The following is a 19,694-nucleotide window of genomic DNA, read 5'->3' on the forward strand; positions in this document are numbered from 1 at the left end:
CATGTACTGAGACTATACTACAGTACTGTATTTAAATTTTTTTTTCTCATTTTTTCATAGTTGACAGAAGATGAAATAGCTACAATATTACAATCAACTCTTAAAGGACTAGAATACCTTCATTTTATGAGAAAAATACACCGAGATATTAAGGCTGGAAATATCTTGCTAAATACAGAAGGACATGCAAAGCTGGCAGATTTTGGAGTAGCCGGTCAACTTACAGTGAGTATAGAAATTATTTGTTTTGATAGACCTTATTTCTACAGCTATATTCTACAGCAGCTATTTAAGTGTATACTGTCTAGATATACACTGCCAGCCAGGCATAGGAGGGGATACAGATTTTAGATAAATTACAATCCTTGACCTTAGGATTAAAGTCTAGTAAGGAATAAGACAGCAAAACAAATAACTATAAAATAATATTACAGTGAGAAAGTTTCTGTATAGCCTCTGAGATCTGAGAGAAATGGTTGTTCACCACTAGAAGATGTCAGTGAAAGCTTGGAAGAGGTGATTGTTGGATAGGGCTTTTCAAGAATGAATAAGAGAGGACTGGTAGTGGTGGAGCCAAGATAGTGGAGAAGAAGAAGCACTTACAGCCAAGCTCTTCCAACATTCCCCTCCAAACAACTTAGAACTAATACCTCTAATTGAATTCTGGAGTGGCAGAGCCAACAAAAGCTTGGAGTGAGATATTTTTCCAGCCCAAGACAACATAGGAAGTCAGAAAGAAAGGTCTATGACACTGGGGTGGGGGCTGACGCAAAGTGGTGGCAACCACCAGGTTTGGGCTTTGGAGGTAGCAACAGCAACAGCAGCAGCAGCTTCAGGAGCTTATAAGCCAGAGGCAGTAAGGGGATCAGGAAACTGATCAGAAAGAAATTACAGGAGACCCCTATGTTAGCACTGAGCGAAGGACTGGCACTGTTTGACATCTCCATTGCCTATATCCACTTCTGATTCACAGCTCCAGGGCAGAGAGGAGCACTTTCTGTCACAAGGGAATATGGGCTCTAAGGGGCAGTAGCACTTGTGGCTGCAAGGTTCAGGGACCTCTCCTGAATAAGGGCCAGAGTACAGACCAGGTGAACAGTGACCACGCCTCTCTGTGGATCACACCACCTTGGAAATACTAAAAACTTCCAAAACCCAGAACTAACCCTGAAAAGAGTAGCACAAAAATGTCTACAGCTTAGGACAGTTCACCCAACCCCCCTGCATTCCTATACTCCACCTTCCAGGAGTGGGCTTTCAACCACTTCTCCCACACATTTCCAGTTCCTCTTTCTCCAGTGCCTGACATAGGTCAAAAAGTTTAACATAAAGAACTTGACCAAAAAGTTGCTATAGTGACAGGAGAGATCAAGACACAAACTCAAAAGAGGATTACGAAGTTAAAACAGCTACAGACAAAGGAGGAAAAAGATGAATTGCACATAAGCTCAACAAGAATTCTTGGAAGAGCTAAAAATGATTTTAAAAATCAAATATGAGTGGTAGAGGAAAAATTGGGAAAAGAGAGCAATACAAGAAAATTATAAAAAGTCAATTAACAGCTTGGCAAAAGAGGTACAAAAAATATTGAAGAAAATAACACTTTAAAAAACAAAATTGGCCAAATGGTAAAAGAGGTACAAAACTTCACTGATGAAAATAATACCTTAAAAAGTAAAATTAGGGGCAGCTAGGTGGCACAGTGAGTAGAGCACCGCTCCTGGAGTCAGAAGGACCTGAGTTCAAATTCGGCCTCAGACACTTGACACATGTACTAGCTGTGTGACCTTGGGCAAGTCACTTAACCCCAATTGCCCTGCCCAAAAAATAAAAAGTAAAATTAGTCAAATGAAAAAGAGGTACAAAAGCTCACTTAAGAAAATAATTTCTTAAAAATTAGAATTGAGCAAGTGGAAGCTAATGTCTCCATGACACATCAAGAAACAATAGAACAAAGTCAGAAAAATGAAAATATAGGGGGAAAATGTGAAATATCTCATTGGAAAAACAATTGACTTGGAAATAGATTGAGGAGAAATAATTTAAGAATTATTGGACTACCTGAAAACCATGATGAAAAAATCATATTTTCAGAAATCATAGATATCATATTTCGAGAAATTGTCAAGGAAAACTTTCAACCAGTAAAGATGAAATTAAAGTAATTATTAAGAGTTATTTTGCCCAATTATATGCCAATAAAACTGACAATCTAAATGAAGAAGATGAATATGTACAAAAATAAAATTGCCCACATTAACAGAAGAAAAAATAAAATACTTGACCCTATCTTGGAAAAAGAAATTAAACAAGCCATAAATAAAACCCCTAAGAAAAAATCCCCAAGACCAGGTGGATTTACAAGTGAATTCTACCAAACATCTAAGGAACAATTAATCCCAATACTGTATAAACTATTTGAAAAAATAGGTATAGAAGGAGTCCTACCAAGGTCCTTTTATAGCACAGATATGGTTTTTGATACTTAAACCAGGGAGAGCCAAAACAGGAAGAAAACTATAGACCAATTTCCCTAATAGATATTGATGCAAAATTTTAAAATACTAACAAGGGGATTATGACTAGGTGGGTTTTATACTAGAACTGCTGGGCTAGTTCAGTATTAAGAAAACTATCAGCTTAATTGACATATCAATAACAAAAATAACAAAATTATGTAATTATCTCAATAGATGCAGAAAAAGTTTTTGACAAAATACAGCAGCCATTCCTATTAAAACATTAGAAAGCATAGGAATAAATGAAGCCTTTCTTAAAATGATAAGTAGTATCTATCTAACACTAAGAGCAGAATTATCCGTAATGAGGATAAATTTGAAGCCTTCCCAGTAAGATCAGGGGTGAATCAAGAATATCCATTATTACCATTGTTATTTAAAATTGTACTAAAAATGCTAGCTATAGTAATGAGACAAGAAAAAAAAATGCAGGAATAAAGATAGGCAGTGAGGAAACAAAACTATTGCTCTTTGCAGATAATCTGATGGTATACTCAGAGAACCCCCAGAGAATCAACTTAAAAACTAGTTGAAACAATTAACAACTTCAGCAAAGTTGCAGAATATAAAATAAACCCACTTAAATCATCAACATTTTTATATGCTACCAACAAAACCCAGCAGCAAGAGATAAAGAAATTCCATTAAAAATAACTGCAGACAATATAAAATACTTGGGAGTCTGTTTGCTGAGACAAACATAGGGACAATATGAACAAAATTACAGAGCCCTTTCCTTTGTGTATGAGTTGTTTTATTTTTTTCCAATTACATATAAAACAATTTTTAACATTGATTTTTTATAAAATTTTGAGTTCCAAATATATGTGCAGTCTTGTAAAACCTATTACCACATTAGTCATGTTGTGAAAGAAGAAACAGTTTGTAAGGCAATTACAGTTTTCAAGAAGAAAAAACCATGATAAAAATAAAGTGAAAATGGTATGCTTCGATCTGCATTCAAACTCCATCAGTTCTTTCTCTGGATATGGATAGCGTTTTCCATCATGAGCCTTTTGGAATTGTCTTGAATCATTGTATTGCTGAGAAGAACTAAGTCAATCATAGTTGATCATCACACAATGTTGCTGTTACTATGTACAATATTCACTTGGTTCTGCTCATTTCACTTTGCATCAGTTTATGTGAATCTTTCTAAGTTTTTATAGAACACTTTTCATACAAAGACAGAACATGAACAATTGCTCATGGGTAGACCAACCCAATATATTAAAAATAACCATTCTACCTAAATTAACTTATTCCATGCCATACCAATCAAACTACTAAAGAACTATTTAATAGCGCTAGGAAAAAAATAACAAAATTTATCTGGAAGAACAAAGTGGTCAAGAATATCAAGGGAATCAATGAAAAAAATAAAGGAAGGCGGCTGGCCTAGCAGTACTAGATTTCAAACTATATTACAAAGCATCAAAATAATTTGTTACTGGCTAAGAAATAGAGTGGTGAATCATGGGTGAGATTTGGTACATAATACACAGTAGTAAATGACTATAGTAATATAATTTTTGATAAACATAATACACAGTAGTAAATGACTGTAGTAATATAATTTTTGATAAACCCAAGGATCCAAGCTTTTGGGGAAAGAACTCACCATTTGAACAAAGTTTCTGGGAAAACTGGAAAGCAGCTTGGCAGAAATTAGTTACAGACCAACAGCTCAAGCTGTATATTGAAATAAGGTCAAAATGGATAAATGATTTAAACATGTCATATAAATAAAGTAAGGAAGCATGGAAAAATTTACTTGTGAGATCTATGGATAAGGGAAAAATTTACGGCCAAACAAGAGATAGAGAGGATCACAGGAAGCAAAATGAATAATTTTGATTACCTGAAATTAAAAAGGTTTTCACAAACAAAACCAGTGGATCCAAAAATTAGAAGGAAAGCAGGAAACTAGAGGGGAAATGTACAGCAAATTTCTCTCATAAAGGCCTCATCTTTCAGACGTATAGGGAACTGAACCAAGTTTATAAAAATAAGAGCCCATTCCCCTGTTGATAAATGACCAAAGGATATGAACAGGCAGTTTTCAGAAGAAGAAATCAAAGCCATCAATAGTAACATAAAAAAATGTTCTAAATCACTCCTGATAAGAGAAATGCAAATTAAGATAACTGAGATACCACTTCACCTTTCCAATTGACAGAATGACAGAAAAAGAAGATGACATGTTAGAGGGATTATGGAAAAAGAGGTACATTGTTGATGGATTTTTGTACTTGTCCAACCATTCTGGAGAACAATATGGAACTGTGCCCAAAGGGCTATAAAACTATACATACCCTTTGACCTAGCATTACCACTACTAGATATCCCAAAAAAATCAAAGAAAAGGGAAAGGGACCTATATGTAAAAAATATAGCATCTCTTTTTGTGGTGGCAAGGAATTGGAAACTGAGAGGATGTCCATCAACTAAGGAATGGCAGAACAAGTTGGTATTTGGTTATCATGGGAGAGCATTTGGAACTCAAAATTTTGAAAAATAAATGCTAAAAGCAAATTTAAAATAAACTAGATAGATAAAGAATGAGTAATATGTCAGCACAATAATTTAGTGACAAACTTCCTAACTTCTAGGTGGGTCTGCTTTCTACTACCCATACCAGTCCTATAAAATTGGTTAGTCATGGAAACAGATAAATATAATTTCATTTAGAATGGAATAAATACTTAAAAGGAGTGTAGAGTATTGTGAGATCAGATGAGGGAGTTCAGCTTGGATGCGAAAGCTTTTACACTTCAGCCAGAGCTATTAAATGAATTTTTTTTTAATAAAAATACAAACGAGAAAAAAACCCTCACATTCTGCTTGCAACTCCATTTCTGCTATTGCTTCTATTATTTTATGTTTTTTCTTCTGCTTCCTATTTAGGATACAATGGCAAAACGGAATACAGTGATAGGAACACCATTCTGGATGGCTCCAGAAGTGATCCAGGAAATTGGATACAACTGTGTGGCAGACATCTGGTCACTGGGCATCACTGCTATTGAAATGGCAGAAGGAAAACCCCCATACGCTGATATCCATCCAATGAGAGTGAGGAAATTGAGAAAACTAATGAGATAGTTTCTAATTGATTCATAGTTTCATGAATGTCAGAGCTGGAAGGGACCGGAAGCCAGACTATCAAAGCTGTAAAAGAACTTGGAGAACATTTAATCCCATGCCTTCGTTTTAGAGAGGACACTGTTGTCTAGAGTGGATAAGTGAATTTTCCAACTCACATGTTGAGTTACTACAGATGAGTATTAGAGCCAGATGGAAGTGGGTAGAAGGCCAGGAGAGGGAAATGTTTTGGATTCCTAGCTGGCACAGATGCCTAACTCTGTTTTACATTGAAAATTTGGCTTTGGTCCTGTAGGTACCTATCTCCTATACATTGTACTCTTACTGTTGAGTAGCACACCAAAGGAATAATTGGTGCTAGTCAGCTTCCCTAATTTTTTCCCAGCGTATCTATGTGTCTAAGTAAAGAGTTTTTCATAGTTTGGTGTTTTGCACATGAGTAGATGGGAGGGGAGGTTTATACTTATGTGGAAATGTGATTTAAAACTAAATAATTTTGATCATTTCTGCCGGAAGTTTTATTTTAGAAAAGTTATAACTTTCCCTTTCCTGGAAACTCACAGGATAACATTATTTTTGATATTGAAGAATTTAACTGCAGCATGTAACATCACTACTCCATGACTATGCTGTGTCATGATTTTGTTCAAGTATTTCAGATTGGTTTAAAAATGTTCAGCTAATCTCATTAATTCTTTTTAAGGAATGTGGTATGGGAACCAACTTGAAATGTAACCAGCCCTTTAGCATTTTTGGTGAATGCCAAAGGTTGTAGAATAATAAAATTCTGGAGTAGAAGAGACCTTAGAAGCCATTTAGTGCAACCTCTCTAGTTTGGCAAATTCTGAAGTAGAAGAGACCTTAGAAGCCATTTAGTGCAACCTCTCTAGTTTGGCAAATGGAGAAACTAAAATTGGAAAAGGAAGTGACCTGGCTAAGGCCACCTAGTGAGTTAGTAGTCCTGCTGGAGCTAGAACCCAAATTCCAGTCCTGAGTTCTCTTCCGCTACTCCATGGATAGTGGGCACTGTAAGTGGTGGTGGCTGTGGGTGAGAAGGTACTCTGGGGATCCTCTGAGCATTCATAACCTTTGGAATTGGCGTCTGACTGTCAGGGGCCACTAGTAGTGACTACTAGGAGGCAGAGCATCTGAAATGAACCAAAAATAATGCTGGATGGGATAGTATGTTTCAGAAAGACATGAACAAGGAAGATTTCAGAAAATGACTCCACAGTCTCACTGTTTTGAAATATTCAGACTTTTATTAGTATCTAGAGGGGCATGTTAGTGGAAAGAATGAAGTCTTTTTTCATTCATTCATTTATTTACTATGATTCATTGTAGAAATGCCTGGTATATGTAATATGCCGTACTTGGTAGGTGCAGGGGTAGGCACAGATACAGGATACATGGTTTCTGCCTTCAATTTTAAGTTTCATTTTTCATCAACTTCCCTAGTAAGATTTCTAATGAGATACCACTTTTTTCCCCTTTGAAAACCTTTTTGTTTCAGGCCATCTTCATGATTCCTACGAATCCCCCTCCCACTTTCCGAAAGCCAGAGCTCTGGTCTGACAGCTTTGCTGATTTTGTGAAGCAGTGTCTTGTGAAGAGCCCTGAGCACCGGGCCACAGCTACTCAGCTCCTTCAGGTATGAAACTCACCTGGCTAGGATCCCTAGTGACAGATTGGAACATGTGATGGAGATAAATGTGGTAATTTCTCTCGGCAGTGTGGAAGTACCTTAAGGCTGAAGAGATTAGGTAAAGTCTTAAGTGATATTTGAAGAAGTCTGGGGTGTAATAATCAAGGAAGAAGTGACCAGTACTTTAGAGTAGCCCTTACTAGCCAGGTGACTGTGGGCAAGCCAGCACCTCTCAAGGGCTCTTCCTTAGAGCATCTTTGAAAAGGACAATAATTTGTTCACTAAATGCTTTCCTTATAACATATAGATTATTATCCCCATTTTACAGATGAGGAAGCTGTATCTCAGAGAGGTTAGGATTTGCCCATGATCACCTGAGTAAGATAGTAATCACAGAACTGGCACTTTTCCCACAGAACCACCCTGCCTCATTTGCTATTTTGTGCCTATGCATGTGGAACATATGACTGTTAATCATAAATTCATAAGTGATGTTGATTTTATTGCCTTTAGCTTGTGTCTTACAAGTTGGAAAGAAAGTGAACTGGCATAAAAATAATTTATTTTCTAATTGTTTCATAATTAATTATGAGGTTGAATAAAATAACTCTTGCTTACAAAAAGGTGAATTCTTATAACTCTACAATCCATCAAATGTTAGAACTAGAAAGGACCTGTCAGTCATTGAGATCAAGACCCTCATTTTCTAGATGCAGAAACAGACCCAGGAAGAAGCAGGGACGTACCCAGGGTCATAGGCCAGCTTGGAGCAGAGCCTGAACTCAGCTTTCCTGACTCCTATTTATTTGATGCCTGCTTTGTGCATGGAGGTGTACGGTCACTGGGTATACAAAGGAACTTAGAGTCTAATGGTACATGTATAGTAAATTTTCTCTGTACTACCATTTGCCTTTCTCATGCAGTTCTTTTGTAAGATGCAGTTACTTTTATTTCAAGGATTATTTATCAGTCTTCCATATCATTGTCATTCATTTGTTGAGAAATGTTTTATGGTGCATCCAATACTACTCTTGGTACGAGGGAGTCACACTTACCTAGTACTTCATAGTTGCCTCACAATAGTACTGTGATCCCCATTTTACAGGTGGAGACACTGAGAGGTTCACGAGGTTTAAGTGACTTGCCATAATTACATAATTGCTAATTTTATGAGCCCAAAGGTGAACCTCTGTTTCAAGATCTGATATCAATATGTCTAGTAACTGTGCTAGGCTTGCGGGGAGGTTCATAGTAGCATGAGACATGCGCTTTATACCCAATCAGCAGACAGTCTCTTTGAGGAGACAATAACAAGGGCTCACATTTATGGAGGACTAGCCCTCTGAGGGAGGGTGTGCCAATATTATTCTCCCCAATTCACATATACATGGGGAAACTGAGGCTCAGAGAAAGACAATAACTGGAACCATAGTCACACAAGGTACGTCAGTGGCAGAACTGAATCTGTAATCTTGGTCTCCGGACTCCAAGGCTAAGGCTTTTGCCAGATACACAAAGAAATATTAAATAATCATGCAGAGTGGCAATTTATCGTACACTTTATCTATCCCAAGGCAGTAGTATATGATTAAGTCTTTGGTGAGTGGTTTTGATGTTAAGTGTACAGAAGTTCAGGGGAGGGAGAGCTCATCATCAACTGGAGGTATCCTCCTGAAGAAGGCTGGCTTTAACCTGGGCCTTGAAGGATGGCTCAGATGTGGGGGGAGGGAGGCATCCTGGCAGAGAAGCTGTTGGACAGAGGTAGATATGCCTGTCCACAATCCAGGACCGTGTGGTAAGCAGAGCTTACGTGCTCTCGACAGCATCATATTGATGGTGTGCTGCCGTTGTTTTTTTCAAGCATCCATTTGTTAAGAGTGCAAAAGGAGTGTCAATACTACGGGACTTGATTAATGAAGCTATGGATGTCAAACTGAAACGCCAAGAAGCCCAGCAGCGAGAGCTGGATCAGGATGACGATGACAACTCTGTGAGTGGCAGAAAGACCCAGGCCTCTGGGCTCTATGGTTAGGCCCTCTAAGATCTGCCTCTGAGGTGGAGAGGGACTTTGGGCAGGTGGCTTATCCTTCGTCTGAGACCACAGTTTGGCCTCATTCCTTTCTTGGCCTATCTCTCCTAAAATTGTGACTGGTTTTATTTTTCTTTTGGTCCCCTGAGGCACTTCTGCTTTAGCTGTCACACAATGACAGAACTAGAAAGAAACTTTAGATTATAGAAAAGGAGTCAAACTTAAGAGATCATCTAGGCCAGTGGCTCTCAAACTTTTTGGACTCCAGACTCCTTTATCCTCTTAAAAATTATTGAAGACCCCCAAATTGCTTTCATTTATATGAGCTCTATCTATCAACATTTACTGAATTAGAAATGAAAACTGATATAATTTTAAAATATTTACTCATTTAAAAATAATAATAAACCCATTACATGTTAACATAGATAACACATTTTTAATGAAAAACAACTACTTTCCAAAACCAAAAAAATTAATAAGAAGAGTGGTATTGTTTTGCATATCTTTGCATATCTCTTCAGTGACTTAATAGAAGACAGTTGGATTCTCACATCTGCTTCTGCATTCATTCAGTTTTATTATGTTGTTCTGATTGAAGTAAATGAAGAAAAATTGGCCTAACCCAAATATGTAGTTGGGAAAAAGCAGTGTATTTTATTAGGCAAATAAAGTTTTAGTATTGACCTCTCAAATTACCTGAAAGGATCTTGGAAACCCCCAAGGATTCCTGGAACATACTCGGAGAACCTCCTATCTTGTACATATCCATGGACAGAAGGAAACAGATCCAGAAAAGGGAAGTGTTTTTCCCAGGGTTAGTAGCAGAGTCCTAATGAGAGTCAGGTCTCTGGGCTCCCAGTTCAGAATTCTTTAGACCCATTTATTTGGTGGGAAGAAGGGAATGATCCAGATCTGTAATTTTCTCAGTAGGGGAGAACTTTTTTTTTTTGGAGGAGGGAAGGCAGGGCAATTAGGGTTAAGTGACTTACCCAACATCATACAGCTAAGAAGTGTCCAAGGCTAGATTTGAACTCAGGTCCTCCTGACTCCCCAGCTGGTGCTCCACTCACTGCGCCACCTAGCTGCCCCAAGGGAGAACTTCCAATGTGGAAGCTCCATAGATGAAAATCAGCAACTTATCTGCAACTTAGTCTTAGAGAGGAACTTGGCACTGGGCAGTGTTTGTCAAATATGGGATGGGAACCCAGGTCCTAACTTTAAGGACAACACTGTCTACTGTGCCATACTGACTCTGTTTACCAGATCCTATTTATAATTAGCAGGAGACAGGCATCACTTCAGAAGTTTTGTGTGTGTGTGTGTGTGTGTGTGTGTGTGTATGTATGTATGTGTATGTGTGTATTTATTCAAGAGGCCAAAAGAGCTTAACTTTTGAGGTAAACTGGCCATAATGGTGAATACCCAAACCATAGGACCCTGAATCTTCCGTTTCTGATCATGGTGCAGTGGAAAGAGTATTGCATCTGGAGTCAGAGGATCTGGGTTCAATTAATTAGAGCTTATGGCTCTAACACTTCCCCTGTGACCTGGACAAATCATGTTTCTTATCTGTATAATGAGAGGGTTATACCAGATGACATGTGAGTTTCCTTCCAGCCATATCTATGATCCAGATATCTGAAGTCCTGAGAGTCTCTCTGTGTTCTGGTATTCTTCTTAGTACCTGAATGAATGATGTCAGACCTCTATGGCTAACCACAACACCATTTTGGAAAACTACTTTCTCTGGCCCTCCAGACCCCTCTGAGGTACCCCTTCTTTGTGCCCTTCTCCTTGGGGGGCCCAAGGACTCCTGTCTCCCCCAGCCCTCTTCCTTGATTGACGGTTGGGAAGGACCTTGGAGACCGTCTAGTCCAACCCTTACTTAAATTGTGAATCTCTTCTGTGATATCTCAACAATTTGTCATTCAGTTCTGTGTTTAAAGACTTCCTATGACAGTGTCCCATTGGCTTTGTGATCTGGCTGTTCTTGTGACCTAGTGAGAGGAAGATTTGACGTGCAGAAGGTCATATGTTTCTTGCATTTCAGGGCCACTACGGAATCTTTACTACTTATTACCTGTGTGACACAGGTAATAAGGTGAACACACCACCTCACTTCTCTGGACCTCAGTTTTCCTATATGTAAAATGAGATGATTGGTCTCTCAGGTCTTCTCCAGCACTAACGTTCTGTGTTCTGTAACCAGTGGAGGATATAGGATTTAGAGCTGAAAGGGCCCTCCATCCCCAACCTCATTCCTCCCTGCTGTTTTACAAATGAAGAAACTAGTTCCCAAACATGCCAGATGACTTAGCTAGCTTTGTTTATTTCTCAGTGGTATTTGTTAAAATACCCTTCCAAGATGTCATGTGCTGCCCCCGTGTGATTAAATACATTTTATAAATTTTATATTTTGCCTGTTCATTGTTTAGGAAATAACTGTTTGGTATTTCTTTATCTTTTACTTAGTAATAACAATAATGATAATATCAGTAGCTGACGTAGCCCTCACTATGTGCAAGGCACTGCTTAGCACTTTATTTTTATTTTGTTTTGGTTTTGTTTTTTTTCCTCTTTTTTGGCACTTTATGATTATTATCTTATTTGATTCTCACAACAACTCTGGGAGTTCAGTGTTATTATTATCCTCATTTTACAGATGAAGAAACTGAGGCAAACAGAGGTTAAATGACTTGCCCAGGGTCACACAGCTAGTAGGTGTCTGAGGTCTGGCCTCAAATCTATTTAAACTTGGGTCCTCCTGACTCCAGGCCCAGTGCTCTATCCATTGTGTCACCTTGCTGCCCCATACTAAGCCTCATACAGTAAAGATTCTCTCTTATAAATTATTGGGGCATGGAGGTGACTCTGGGCCCTGGAAGGCTATCCATCCGTTATGCACAAACCTCAGCAGGTCTTACCAACTTGAAAACATTTCTAATATAGGCCCAGGAAATAACTGTGTATCTGTCATCAAGGACAAACATAGTTAAGGTCCAAGAGACTCTTCGCCAGGTTGACTGCAGAGTACTAATGGTTATGGCCACAGGAACATTCAAAGACCAGCCACCAAACCTTAGAAAGTTTGGATCCTGTGTAAGTGGAAGGAATACTTAACACCAGCTAAAACATGGGTTCTTGAAGAATATGATCCAACCTCTTCATTTTTAGTGAGGATTCCAGGGCCCAGAGAGGGGAAGAGACTTCTTTCTCTGAGGCAATGCATTGAGTTGGGACTAGAACCCTAGTTTTCTGGTTCTCAGTCCATGCTCGTTTTACTGTACCAAATCCGAATGAGATGAAATGGCTATGCTCCTAGTCCCATGAGGTCAGACAGTCCTTTAGCTGTCATCTTTTTGCATGGTATACCCTGTTTAGTCAGATGTGAGAGCTCAGTTATGATTCATTGTAATGTAAATCAGCTTTTTTCTGGGCATTGCACTCTTACAGGAAGAGGATGAAACTGATTCAGGCACGATGGTTCGTGCTGTTGGAGATGAGACCGGCACAGTACGAGCTGCCAGTACCCTGAGCGATGGGGCCAATACCATGATAGAGCACGATGATACTTTGCCATCACAGTTGGGCACAATGGTGATCAACACTGAAGAGGAGGAGGAGGAAGGGACTATGAAAAGTAAGTGATTGATAGACATAATGACTCAGAAAACAAGCTATGTAAGTGCTTCTGTAAAGAGTTATTCCTTATCAAATATGCTCCTGGTTGCCTGTCTGTCTTCTCTTTCTATCCATAGGGTAAAAAAGGTTGGTGAGAACCCTCCTAATATATTAAGTCTTAGTTTCTTCTCCCAGTCTCTTCTAACTTCTCTAATGATACTGCTTTTATATCCTTCCTTCTATGTTTCCTTGACTTAATAAAATGTTAGAACTAGAGGGAGCCTGAAAAGTAGTCTAGCCAGCCCCTTCGTTTTATTTATTTATTTATTTGGTGAATTTTCTAATGGACTTTAATGATTATTGCTTATCTGCAAGGATTAATATTGCATTCATTAAAAATCATTCATAAATAAAATAAACCTATTCCACCTAGGTTGCTCTCGATGTGCTCCCTCTGATCTATAACACCTAATTCTGTAATGTCCTTTGTTACATCAGCCCCTTCATTTTACAGATGAAGTGCTTGAAGGCCAGAGAGGGGAGGTGACTTGTCTGAGATTACATAGAAAGTGGCAGGGCTGGCACTGAAGTTCAAGTCTCTTGATTCCCAGTCATCTTTTCATGCTGCCATGCTATCCCTTGCTAGTGCAGGGGTTCTTTTGTGTTAGTGGACTCTTTGGCATTTTCTGAAGTCTGTGAATCCCTTCTCAGAATACTGTTCTTAAGTGCATACAATAAAATGTACAGGCTTGCAAAGTAAAGCAGTTATCAAAGTATTTTTTAAGCTCATGAACCCCAGATTAAAAGCCCCTGCACTAAGGTAATATTGAGACCATTGTGCTTTCTTTGAAGTATATAATGATCTGGGACCAGTAGAGGGAGCTCTTTCATAAACTGAGAATTTAAATAACTTTTTATATTATTGCAGATAAATAATGCAACATTGGTACTACTGTAGGAACGTGGTCTTAAAAAAAAGCATTTTATGGCCACAACAAGACCAGGACAATGATTTTATTTTGTTCCAGGAGGAAATTAAATAACTTCTGTCAGGAAATCTACCCAAGAATATGAGAAGATTCCCTAAACTTTTGATATCCCTTCCTAAAACTCTTTCCTATTAGTAGTGTGTAAATACAGCTTAAAGTTTTTTTTTTAAGAGAATTATTCTACATCTGCAATTTAATAACTTTAATCAAATGGCCCCCAAGCCTTAATTCACTTGGTGAGAAAATGTTTGTTGAATTGGTTGGATTGACTTGAAGGAAAATGATGGCTCTGTGTTTCAACAATCCAGCTAACAACGGCTGTGGGGCTGTAATGCCAACAACACCTAGCTCCCTGCAAGCCCAGGTCCTTTTGATCTGCTTTATTAAGGAAAGCAACATTAGCCTACTTTAATCCAGCATACAAATACCGTTCACTTAGTTCAGGAGAAAAAGCCAGCACCCTGAACTTCAGAGCGAATACAAACAAATTACAAACATCAACAGACAGGCTACATACAATTCATACTTACCAACATCTGAGTTCAGCCAGGGAGCTCATAACAATGGCTGGCCCAGAGTCACACGGCACTCCTGCTGTGGGTCAGAGTTCCAGAAAAAGAGAAAGCCAACCTCTGGTTTTATATCTTTTTCAGGGTCAAGGGTGAGTCACACATGCAACTCACCCACATGACCTAAAATCATCACAAAAATGTGACTCAAACCCACGTGGTCTAAAAGCCTCTGATGTCACAAACCTGTCACTCAACCCCATGTAATCTAGGCTTTCCCTTGAGGCAAGGAGGTTGTCAAGGACTCCTAATTTAATCAAGGAAATAAAGGCCAGACTCTTAAAGGACACTTGGTTGAATTAAGTGCTAAGAGCCCATTTTCATTGCCAATACACTCTGCCGTGGAACTTGTTTAGAGGAATCATATAAGGTCAGGTCAGGAAGATATCTTAGAACATAGGTATAACTGGAAGGTACTGGAGTGCTATAGGATCTTAGAACATAAAAAGAAAATAACACATTGCTTTAAGGTTTCGTTTTCCTTATAACAATCCTGTGAGTTCGTAGTTTAAGTAGTATGAGCCTCATTTTATAGATGAAGTTCAGAGGGGTTCAGTGATTTGCCCTAGGTTATAGAACTCATAAGTATCAGACCCCAGAGCCAAACCTCAGTCTTGCACTACAAGACCTTTCTCTACCACATGACATGACCTAGCAGAGATAGTAGATATAATCTAGTACAGCTCCTTCATTTTACATATTGGGAAAACTGAGGTTCAGAGGGAGGAAATGACAAAATAAATGATGGAGCTAGGATTTGAACCCTAGTCTTCTGACTACTAATTCAGTCTTCTTTCTGTTCTAGTTAAGTAGTATAGAAAACAGACTTTTCCTTGTTTGTCTTAAGACTTTTCTTCCAAGGATTTTCAGACACCCTTCCAAGGGAAATTGATCTTCCCAAAGCTGCTGTGGTGTTTGCTATTTAATCTCACAGTAGAAACAGCATATGATTTGTCCAAGGGCATAGACAGAAATAAAGCCAAGAACAGCTAGGAATCCTTCAACTCTCCTATCTTGTATCATTTTAACAACTGTCATTGCTTTGCCTAGACTAGTCATAGCCAACTAAAACTGGCGAACACTTACTGCTGCCACTTTGCTACCTTCCCTCTCTCAGTTAAGAGCTGCTTCCTACAGAGAGCTTGACAGTCCCTTTTTATGAAAGTCCTGGCTTGCGTGCTGCCTCACTGTCACCTTTTCCCCAGCCTCTGGCTGTCCAGAATGACAGAGATCAGAACTTTTATATGCCAGTTTGGAAAGGTTAAATATGACCTAGGCTTTTAAAATTAGTTTAGTGAGATAAAAAGTAAATGAGTTGTTCTCCTCCCTCCCCCCCCCCTCGGCCTTCTCTCCCTCTCTCTACCTTCCTTGAATCATGGGGATTATAGGGCCTCTATTTTAACCTGTAACTAATTAGCCATCCCCTCCATTTCATCCCTGATAAGTCATTCCAGCTGCCACTTGAAGTCCTTAAGTGACAGAGAGTTTACTACCTCCTGTGGCAGCCCATTCCACCTTTGAAAAGGGACCTCTCTCCTCCCCCACTTCTAATTGGTTCTTGGTATTCTACTACCACAGAAGGTTCAGTCACTAAACCATTTGTTCACTGGTTCACTGACCGTGCTATTGAGTACAAACAACACATGGTGCTTCATTTTATATTCCCTTACTCCCCTCTCTGTCAGACTCATACATAATCATAGTCACGCCACATGATGTCACTTGGTATTTGCCACTCATCTCCTGTCACTTTAAAGTTATATGTTTGCTTCAGTAGTCTTTTTCCATTGCATCTTCATGAAGTAGAAATGGCCATGAGTTCTTGAAGGCTAAGCCAAGAGAAGGCAAGCTCTAGCCTTTCTGTCTTAGCAAGCTGAAAAAGCTTTAAATGCTGTCCTGATGGTAGACAGTGTATGTGCCATCCAAGGACCAGATTAGCAAAATATGCTCACCATGGTAGGAGGATAAGATTTAGAGCTAGAAGGGACATTAGAGGCCATTGAGGCCAGCTTCTTCATTTTACAAATGAGGAAACTGAGGTGCAGAGAGATTAAGTGACTTGCCCTAGGTCACACAGCTAATGTTTCCAAGACAGGATCAGGTCTTCCTGACTCTTAAGTCCAGCTCCCCTATCCACTGTGCCACCTCCAACACATAATTAACTTTTTAGCCATGACAACTTAAGAAATGTGGAGGAATTTCAGTATATTTTGGTGCAGTGAGTACCAGTGAAATCAGATCTTTCAAAGAATCAAAAGATATGTCTCCTCTACCAGACTGGAATTCCTGTAAGGACATTAATTGTAACTTCTATTTTTCTTGTATCCCTCTAATTTTTTTCCCCTTTAGAACTGTTGCCACATTAATCTCTTTAAAAATGATAATTTGGAACATAACAACACATCTAATAAAGGACAACTCAGGCATGTTTTAGGTGAATCAATGTTAATGTTTCAAGATGAAAAAAGTGAGGTATTTGTGTCGTTCACAGAAAGTACTGACTCTAATAAGACAGCTATTGTTGATGTGTAGTTTTGTTGTATTGAAACCAAAGGCACAGATCCTGTTGAAATTTCTTTATTTCAACACTCTTCATCAGATACTGATTTCTTTGCTGCATAGTACAGGAATTCTTGACCATCAGCCCATTTTTTCCCTCTAACTGCAGTTGTTTGAAGAGAGTTGTTGTAACACTACTTCCCTTGTGTGTTATCATATTCTCTCCAGCTCACGGTTATAGCATTTGCAAGTAATTAGGACATAAAGTACTACTGGTATTTTAACACTTCCTTCACCACAATACCGTTACTGTGCTGTTTCTAATTTCTTTGATTCTCATGAAATCTTAGAACTGGAAGGAATCTCAGAGGCCATCCTGTCCAACCTCTACCTTAAGCATGAATTCCCTTTACACTAATTCTGGCAAATTCAGCCTCTGCTTGGACATTTCCACTGATGAGAAACTTAATTCTCAAGGAGACAGCTGATCCCACTAGTTAGTTCTTTAGATTGAACTAAAATCTGCCTGCTTTTACCTTCTATCCATGACTCCTTGGTCCAAATAGAGTAAATCTGATCCATTTTCCTTCCACATGCTTGTGTTTCAAGAATTATATATTTATAGAATTGAAGATTTCCAACTGGAGGGACATTAGAGATTATCCCATCTGCTCCCTCATTTTACAGATATGGAAACTCAGGCCCAGAGAGCTTGTGATCCCAAGGGTCATCTAGGCACTAAGTAGCAAAACTGGATTTCACACCCAGCTCGTCTTACTTTTCAGTCTAGCACTTTTTTCACTACTACATGCTGCTTCTCAGGGATTCTGTGAGGAAATTTTTGGTAAGCTATAAATTCAATATAAACAAGAATTATTATTAATATTTTTTTAAGATTATGATCGTGTATGTCTTATATTTTGCCCAAATTAAGTGGAATGGCAATATGATGTAGAAGGAAGAGTACTGGACTGTGAGAGTCAGAAAGCCTGGTTTTGGGTTATGGCTCTGACATATTAATGGTGAACCTCAGTTTCCTCATCTGAAAATACTTGTACTACTCACAGAGTGTTATGAGGAAATTGCCCTTATGGAAAGAGCTGGATAAATGATGAATAATTATTCCTGTCATGCCCAGTTCTTTGAAAGGATTTTCATGACATAGTTTTAAAGTTTATACAATTATCAAAGTATTGTGCACTTGCTACTCCATAATCTTTCTGTCCTATAAGAGATTCAAGTGGCTGGTGCAGACATATATAAAAGTCAGTATCTTTTTGAAATTCACAAAGGCAACAGAAGGGTAGGAGCTGGAACAGACCTTGAATTTATATCCTTTCTCAGTTTGCATGCAGTTATTTATGAAAAGTAATTCGTTTTTAGACTTTGAAACTTTCTTCATTTGGAGCTGCTTGTTAATTAGAGTAGATTCTGATTCCTGTGAACCTGCTACTCAGATTTTTACTCCTCTCCCTTGATAAAAGTAGCATTCATTGTGTAAGCATATTCTGTACATTTGAGCATGTACCTTGTCTTATGATTTCAGAGATGGAAATGGACTCTAAAAATCATCTACTTCAAATCTCCTATTTTTCAGAGGAGGAAACCAGGGCCAGGAGAGTTGAAGATGCTTGCCTAAGACTGGTCTCAGACCCTGGTCTCTTGATTCCAAGTCTGATGCTCTTTCTACTACATTATGACCTATCGTTGTTAGCCAAAATAAAGGCAGTGTAACTATTTTGTTAATGTGTTGACAAGGTGCTATATTTTTTGAGAAATTCCTTGGCAGCAAGGTAGTGGGTACCTAAACGTGTTGGGGATAAGCAGAATCTGTTAAGCATCCTGTAATGGAAGAGAGCAGATTTGGGACACATAGGAGCATTTCTTTGTCAAGTTTAATACCTTTATCTTATGCCTGCAGAATCCATTGCTTTTTTGGGAATGGTTTTTGTTTTGGATTTGGGGTTTTTTTGGTCACAATAAGGCTGTCTTCATCTTTTCCTTTCTGAAAAAATAAAATTCTTAGTGAACTAGTGGTTATTGAATGTTCTCCCTTTTGTAAGGTTTATGGAAGAGTAGATATTTTGGCGCACGGTCTTTCTTAACAGTTGCACAAATAATTCAGGGTCACCTTCCCAGTGAAGAGACCAAATCCAAATTGTATATTCGGTTTTTTCTAATTATATCCAGATGTTGGGCCTCATCTTATCTTTGGAAGCTGTTGCTATTCTCAGTCTTTATGGGATAAGCTAAAAACCACAGGCTCTTGGTGCCTGAAAATATATTCACAAAATCTCTCCAAGCTGCATATTAGACTGTGAATTTTCACAATTTCATCGTGATTGGAACTAGAGTTTACAATCTGTATTTCTAGCAATTACACTGGTAACTGGAGAGCTAAAAATCATTATGAGGCAATTTTTCCAGGAGAGGGCAGTAGTGTAATAATAAAGAAGAGCACAAGAGAGCCCTAGAAGCAGTAGCATCATAGAATTTGGAGCTGGGCAGTGCAGGCCTTAAAGAAAATGTAATGCGGTCCCTTCATATTACAGATGAGGAAGCCAAAGCCCAAAGAGGAGCAAGAGCTTTACTTGAAATTGAACCTGGTAGTAAGTAGCAAGAGGCAGGAGTTAGTCTTGTGTCTCTCAGATTCCAAGTCATAGCTTCTCACCATTATACAATATGACCTCCATGACCAGGGAAGGTAGGTTATAC

At 38.6% G+C, this 19,694-nt stretch overlaps 1 protein-coding gene across 1 annotated transcript in view; it reads left to right on the forward strand.

The window, feature by feature from the left end:
• Window positions 1-19,694, forward strand: part of STK4 (serine/threonine kinase 4) — a 123,904-nt gene that overhangs the window by 17,850 nt on the left and 86,360 nt on the right. Inside the window, exons 5-9 of the mRNA XM_036751874.1 lie at window positions 61-225; window positions 5,427-5,594; window positions 7,138-7,275; window positions 9,131-9,259; window positions 12,755-12,941. Of these exons, the coding sequence (XP_036607769.1) occupies window positions 61-225; window positions 5,427-5,594; window positions 7,138-7,275; window positions 9,131-9,259; window positions 12,755-12,941 (787 nt within the window). The remainder of the gene's footprint in view (window positions 1-60; window positions 226-5,426; window positions 5,595-7,137; window positions 7,276-9,130; window positions 9,260-12,754; window positions 12,942-19,694) is intronic.

Source organism: Trichosurus vulpecula, chromosome 3 (genome assembly GCF_011100635.1).
Source record: "Trichosurus vulpecula isolate mTriVul1 chromosome 3, mTriVul1.pri, whole genome shotgun sequence".
NCBI lineage: Eukaryota > Metazoa > Chordata > Mammalia > Diprotodontia > Phalangeridae > Trichosurus > Trichosurus vulpecula.